The 7,933-nt window shown below is 52.0% G+C and overlaps 1 protein-coding gene across 1 annotated transcript; it reads left to right on the top strand.

Moving 5' to 3' along the window:
* The first annotated feature begins 5,005 nt into the window (after positions 1-5,005).
* Positions 5,006-5,938, top strand: LOC146644392 (ubl carboxyl-terminal hydrolase 18-like). Its single transcript, XM_085395427.1, has one exon. It carries the CDS (start codon positions 5,006-5,008, stop codon positions 5,936-5,938), a length of 933 nt encoding a protein of 310 aa, XP_085251553.1.
* The last annotated feature ends 1,995 nt before the right edge of the window (positions 5,939-7,933 follow it).

Consider the following 7,933-nt stretch of genomic DNA (forward strand, 5'->3'; position numbering starts at 1 on the left):
TCGTTCTTTTCGTCCTGATCTGTCACCCAGCATTTAGACGGTATGAAGTAAAAGGACACAGTCCGACATTCAGGGCATCCCTTCGCCGCGTTGTATGACACAACATCTGTCTTTCTTCTCCAGGTTCGTATACAGTGCAGGCAGAAGCAATGTTGGCAGTTTGGTAAGATGGCAAAGACGCGCTCCGAGGGATTCTGTTTGGTAAGTATGACGTCCATGCACACACCACATGTTCTGGCCAGGCTTTCGTGTACGTGGTGCTCAGACTTGACATACATTCCTTCACTGAAACGACCAACCTCGACCTTATTTCCTTGCAAAGCCATAGTTGTTTGACATTAGAGCTGCTTCTGTATATATATGTGTGTGTGTGTGTGTGTATGTGTGTTTGTTATACTGTTCTCTCTGTGTGTGTGTGTGTGCGTGTGTGTGCGTGAGGTAGAGAGAGCTCTAATCGTCATCGCTCTCCGCGGCGGACCGATAAGCTCCTCCGGAGCGACGCTGCACGTGGGGTCGTTTCCCAACAATAGCACAGGGCTTCTTTGGTGGGATCTCAGGGTTGACCTTGTGCGTCGAGGTGAGTTGTCTGTTACGTTCGGCTGCTGTTTGTTCGTGTGCTAGAGTATGCCGAAGTGGGACGTCGCCGGGGTTATAGAGTTGCTGGTGTCGATGATGTTGTTGCGGTGTAATATCACGGAGCGTCAAGTGTTCCTGAGCATGTGTAGCGGTATACCTCTGTTCGTGTTGATGGGTACTATTCACCTGTGTCATTCCACTAGGTTGAGGCTGTTGCTGCTGGCGCACGCCGGGAACGCTCTGGTGTGCGATCATCATCGGAGGAGCGGAGGGGAAATTCGTGGATGTCACAGATTGCATCCAAGACGTTGGGATGTCCGTAAGATGCAGCGTGTGCTCTTTGTGAACTCTGCCAGCCGAACCGTGCTCCGCTGCGCTGACACAGTAACGGAAAAGGAGATATATGTAATATCTAGCCAGTTTCCTCGCGTCTACTGCAATACACTGAGGGATATCCGGAGGGTGGGATCCAGCGCTCTTATATTCCATCGCATGCAGGGATTCTAAGTCGGATTTCGGGACGTACAACCCATCTACCTTTGTCCACATGTCCCTTAGAAGCTGTAGGCCCATCTGAAGTGTCCTCACATCCCTGAACGAGGAGGCGTGCAGGTAGCCCGTGGCAGGCGAGCCGCTCATCACCAAACACTCAAACAGGTTGGCTGTCGCTGTACCCGAAAACGTGATCTCTCTGCGAGAGTTCATATTTATTTACCTGTCGAGAGAGAGAAAGGACGGAAGATTAATCTGAATTCGCTGTATTTCAACGTCCGACCCGCAGCTCTGCCAATGGCCGCCCCTGCGCGCTCCGGCAGGGGCAAACGATACTGCGACTTGCTTTTGGATCTGGTCGAAAAATACAGTCCGTTTCACGTGAGGACGTTTCGTTATAATGATCTACAAGGGATACTGTCTGTCGTCTCGGAGACCGGCCGAAGCGGATTCGTGCCAGGTCCCAGTTGCGACACGGTGGCCGAACTGGAAAGATATATACGAGAGGAAGATCGGAGCGATGTGCAGCTGTTAGCCATACAGGAGATAGCCGTACAGGAAGAGGTTAAAATCAGCAAGCAAACAAAATACCTCCTGGTGTACATAATAAATGCGATATCCAGTAAGTACAACTCTGTGGTGGTGTTTCTCATGACTAACCCTAAGATTACGGCCCCGTACTCTAAGAATGTCAGCGACCTACTGGACAATACAAACCGGCTGATCAAAACAAACACCAGACGCACTTCGTTCCTACCCACGTTCACCGCGCAACCATACCAACAGATACATCCGAGGCTCCAGGGCGATCACCCGATACTCCACGTGCATCGACCACAAAGCTACAGTTCACCCGCGAAAGAAAGAAAGCGCTCCAGCTCGCTAGACAGTTTCCATAGAGAGTACGTCGACGTTGCTGACTGTGAAGCTACTACGGTAAACCCTTGGTCCGTGTACAGCGGACTACCCAGTAACCTGCAGTGTTCCATTGACATTCAGCAGTCAATGCAAGATCCCAGTATGCTGTTGGGCCGAGGCGGGTTCGGCATCATCGTGGAAACCTCCAACGTGCAAGTTGCAAAAGTTAACATGTTCCCAGAAATGGCAGACTGGAGCCTGCCGTTTATAGAGGATCAGTTTTACCGATACGCGCACATCGCCACTCAAGTGGAAGAAATCGCCATAGGCGTTTCGATGAAGCACCCAAACATACTACGTACCTTTGGAGGATATTGGTGCGACATACCGCAGTATCCGTTAGGCGGCAGGGCCGTGATCGTGATGGAGAGAGCCCTATTCTCCTTACAGGAATTCATGGCCAGGATGAACAACCTGCAGAGGCCCGAATCGAGCACCTCCACCGACAGCGCCGTGCACCTGGCGCTACCCATTGTGGAATTGGATACATTGAGAGGACTGGAGTACCTACACGCGAGACATGTTCAACACCGAGACCTGACGTACAGAAATATCCTCGTGTGCCATCAACCCAATAGAAAACCGGTGGAGCTGTCGTTTAAGATCAGCGACTTTGGCACAGCCTGCAACTACTCGACTCCAGACCAGCAACGGGGCAATCGAGTGCACACGGCCCCCGAAGTGCTTTGGTGCCTAAATTCCACCACGGCCAGCGATGTGTTCAGCTGGTATTGTGTCATGTGGGAACTGTACACGGGATCCCCGTTGATAGAATACAGGCGTGCTCAGACGCCGTCCGAATTCTGTAAGAAGACCTACGGGGATAGCCTCTCTAAACTCGTCGGCGTGTACACGCCTTCAGACCCCACGACTGCATTTCAAAGCAACTACATGAAAGCGTACGACGGCGCGACGCTGTACGGCAAGTACGGACACTCTAGGCCCACCACCGCAACCATTGGGCGTACGCTGGGTGAAATGGGCCGCAATATTCGAGACAAAGCTTTCGTTAACATGGGCGTGCTTTGCATCACCTTGTTTCCCCAAGAACGTAGCACGCCCGGCGAGTTGTTGAAATTGAACCGTTACACGTATTTGAACGATGACGTATCACACGCCACCTCGCCGGTTCACGTAATCCCCAGTAATATGCAGGTCGGCCAGTACAGAGCGACGGATGCCATCGTAGCAAACGACTGTGTCCCCGACCAGTTCCGCATACTAGTGCAAGAAAAGAAGCTTGGGGTGTATACACACACGAGCAAAAGGTACTACGGCATAGACTTGATACGCTTATCGCCGGATTTACAACCCAGTCCGTGGTATAGAGAAAAAGAAACAGCGCTGTCCGATTGCGTCAGAAAGGCATGCTCCGAAAAGCGTAGAGCTGGCGAATCGCTGGAAAGTACTCTGGAGACGCTCTGTGCTGCAGATGCCGACCGCGTAGGGGCGTTTCGTCCGTGTGCAAAACGAACACAGGCCGCCGCGCAGCCGGGTGCGGTGCCCGGCTTTCACAATGTCACGGCGGACGCTGCCCTTAGCGGCCAACAGCCGAGCGATAAAACGGGGGCGCGAGCGCCTACGGGTGTCGTTGCCGCGGAGGACGCGCTTACCCGGGCACCCTCGGTCCCACAGGTGCCAGCTGCGTACAATGTAGCCGCTGCGGGAAACCGTCAGTCGACTAGGCCGTCTCTCAGTCAACCCAGTCGCGTCAAATGCCTTGTTCGTACTAAGCAGACCAAAGGCGAGTCCGACGTCACCATGGTCATTGTCACGAACCCCACGGAGGACGACGTTGCGTGTTTCCAACGCGACGTCGTGGAAAGAGCATGTCGGCTGACAAAAGAACATCCCTCATTGTTTGCCGGACCTAGGGAATCTGTGTACAAGCAAGCTAAGGCTCATGGGCTATACGTGTTTCAATACGGTCAGTTCTTCAGATCCACCAAGATGATCAACTGGGTGTTGCAACAGGGAGAATCTTTTTATCCGTGCTTGATGCAAGTTCTCTTGACATTGAAAGCTGCCGCCGAGAACAACGTGCTACCTACGAACATGGCAACCGAGCACCTACTACTCGGCCGAGGGGCTGTGATGATCGACATAGTGGGTTATCTGAGCGCTCACTTTCCCCAGCCGGACCATCAACAGTTGCTAGGTGCCCACAGCCCGAGAATTACATCTGTGTGTTTGGAACTACTTAGTAAGCACGAGCCGGGATCTCCCGCTGTGTCATTTCTAGAGAAATGGCAGTCTTCTTTTTCAAATAGCCAAGACATAGAGCGTTTGGTCACAGAGTTGAGCCAGCGGAATGTTGCCAGCGCTATCACAAGAGTTCAGCCCGTTGTGTCATCGCTAGCGCACACGCACTTTACGTTCAGAGAATATTTGTCCGACATACCAAATTGGGTAGGCTCGAGGGTCGGCGAGGCCAACTTGAATAAATGTACAGCTAAGGTTCTGGTGTGCGGAAACCCGACCCGTCTTCCGTTCACGAGGTTTTCTAAGACCGCGTGCCGCCCGGACTCGGCCCCCGGCGCGGCTGATGCGACACTTCACCACAGCGGACTCGTCAAAGACCTTGTGCGAAACATTGTCTTGAGAGTAAAGGCTAAGGCGCTATGGGATAACGCGCTCGCAGTTACCACTCTGGACTGCACTCAGGGTCTTACTAAGATCACACTAAGACCTAGTGCACTTTCAGGAGTGCCAAGCTTGGACGAGCTGAGGCGAGATATGTTTGAGTCCCTCGATCTACTATGCCTGTACACTCACGACAGGGCAGCGCTATTGGATTGGGCTCCCGTTATGAAAATCACAAAACATGTCACGTTGACTCCCCTGTCAAACTTCAGCTCGTATCACTTCAAGATAATTATACTACTAGTGCATATTGATGCAAAGGAGACTACCAAAGGAGCAATCAAGACACTGGACGAACTGTTTAGGGGTGTGCCACTTTACTGCACGACGGACTATTGAGCATTGTCTGCCGCGCGCAGCACGCAGGATAAACAACATGAGAGGGCTGATCAACGTTGGGTCTCACTGCGCCGTAAACAGTGTATTGCAGTGTCTGTATGTCACAGATGACTTTAGGATCACGCTGACCAGATCTGATGACGACGATGATGATGTTGTTGTTGTTGATGATGTCGACGACGCCGACTGCGATAGAGCCAGCTACAGCACCGTGACGAGCGAACTGACGAGTGTCTTACGGGACATGGACCGTAACACTCCGGGAATGCCGCCGTGCGATCCGAATTCACTTGTGGACGCGCTAATTCGATACAGTGGCATGACATACGAGGTTCAACAAGATGCCGATTCGGTGTTTAAGTGCGTGCTAAACGCACTGGCGGACGACGGCGACCCTCGATGCAAACAAGCATCTGACCTGTGGACTATACGGAAACGACAATCGGCAAAGTGTTCAACGTGTAACGCGGAATGCGTCTCGCGCCATGCGGCGAACAACGTGATTGTATATATTGGGGAAAACGAGCCAAATAAGCTACAGGACTACATGGACGACTACTCTGAGTCCTTTAGAGTGTCCGACTACCACTGTGGCACCTGTCAAGAGGAGACGGAACTGAACGTCAATACGGATATCACAGAGCTACCCGCGGTCCTGTGTTTCACCCTTGCCAGAGGGCAGCGGTGTGTGCAACGCGGAGAGCTTATGGTCAACGCCAGTGCGATCGACGTACCAGAAGAACTAGACTGTAGCAGGATGTCTGCAACTTCACAGCCTACAAAGTACGAACTGTACGGTATGATAACTCACACAGGCCCCTATGAGTTCGGTCATTACGCAGCCTTTGTGAAAAAGATGTCCAAGTGGTATTTTGTTGACGGCGATGTTGTGAAACAGTGCCCTGTATTACCCTTATCGTACTACAACCTGCCTGCTCATTTGTATATGTTAATGTACAGAAGAATCTAAGTGCACCCCAGCGGGTTGTTGGTTTGTGATTGTACAGTCTGTATGTGTTCACTTTGACGAGATGTATGTCTGTCATGTATATTGAATGTGTTATACGGATGCAAAATAAACATGCGATAAAACAAGACAGCGTGTGTAATGTTTATTTGCAACTACAGTCAACAGGCGAAATCCAAACGTATTTATTTTGTATCCACCACAGTTAGGTCAGTCACATGAAAACTCTTACTGTCGGCCCAGTGTTACACGTTGGACAAACCCTGGTAGAACAACCGCAGGTTGCATGGCCACATATCATTATGTACACCCTAGGCTTATTGCACTCTACGCAGACAATGTCCGGCTGGACACTGCTCGTGTCCACCGCACGACAAAAAGTCCATTCCGCTTTGCACAGAAAACACGAGCGCTTCTTCGTCACCCTGACGCCCTGGTCGATGCATGCCGAGCAGCACATGTGTCCGCAGCTCAACATGCACATTGGCTTCCTTTCGTAACAGCAACAACACGCCGGCAGATCAGCCCCGCGAGATCCTGCAGCCGCATCCGAGTCCGAGCGTTCTCCAGCGTCTGCGCCAATTACACCCGGCGGACCACCAGGCCCGTTCGCTTGCAAGCGACCTGGATCCTGGGTAACAAATGTCAACCGGCGTTCATGTTCGAGGTCCGGCGAGGCGAAGCCCTCCCATGGTGATCGATGATGCGGCTCCCGGACTACAGGTTGCATTCGGCCCACACCCACGCTGGGAGCTCCCCTGCATCGAGCCATCTCTTCTGCGGTCAAGGCGTCAGTGTACTTAGGTTGTGTTTTCATAGAGTCCCACAACCACGGTACATGCGCCTCCTCGTACCTTACAATACGTGCACCGAATGTAATCGCGGAGTCACTTAAGAGTTCTCCACGGCTGACAAAATAGGGCCAGTTATTGTCAGATACGTCCTGGGCGAAGGCGCTTGCAAGTGATGTCGTTGCGATCGGCTCGTTCGGGGCGTGAGATGTTATCCAGCCTTCAAAACGTGCCTTTAGTCGCAACGAGTATTGCTCGAATTTATCTGCAGGGATCACCGCATGTATCAGAGTTAAAGTCGTTTCAATGATCCTACGATCCAGGGTACGCAGACGCCATTTGCTCACGCGATAACGTCGCACGTATGAACTAACAGGAGGCGCTTGTCTCACATCAGGCCTCCCTCTGCGGACAACGCCGGCGATTATGTGGATCTCTACAGAAGACATGGCTGTATCTGGGATGCCAGCTTCAGCGATACCTTTACCGGCAATGTCAAACACCCCAAAGCAAGCGTTTGTGTGGCCTCTCAGGTTGTGTCGTATAAACCACGGGACAGTTGTATTGTAGGTTTGCGGCCCGTGCCGTAGGTCGGCCGGTGCCGTAGGTCGGCCGGTGCCGTAGGTCGGCCGGTGCCGTAGCCAGGTCGGCGAGCTTGACACCCCGAGGCACAGTTTAAGTGGACTTCACGCATGAGCACAAATACAGCTACACCGTAGGCTTGAGTTTGACAAGATGGAGCCGATTGCTAACATTTCACACCGTACCATCGTGCGGTACAATGAGACAATCAGGCCTCTGCTCAGCCGTACACATAGCTGTGACCGAAACGCAGCATACAACAGCAGTGCCGTGTACGTGCCTGTTATCCATGGGGTGGTGATGTTACTGGGCTTGTTTGCGAACTCGTACATGTTGCTGATACTTCATTCGAGAAATGGAAGGAGGAAGAGGCCTGCTAACATCGATGTGTATTTTACCCAATTGGGGATCTGTGACATATGCACTCTGCTCACTCTGCCTGTGTGGCTTACCCAAAGTGTGTTACACGGCCGCTGGATATTCGGATACGCAATGTGTAAAGTCTTTAAAGGCCTGACCACGGTATGTGCTAACATCGTAGCTACTACAGTACGTTTGACGTGACACCGTGACTTGGACATGTGTAACACTCACTGTGTTTTCATTTTTTTTTGCCCACAGATCT

Source organism: Rhamphochromis longiceps, linkage group LG22, assembly GCF_057381845.1.
Source record: "Rhamphochromis longiceps isolate RC_006_pf linkage group LG22, R_longiceps_female_GT1.1, whole genome shotgun sequence".
NCBI classification, from domain to species: Eukaryota; Metazoa; Chordata; class Actinopteri; order Cichliformes; family Cichlidae; genus Rhamphochromis; species Rhamphochromis longiceps.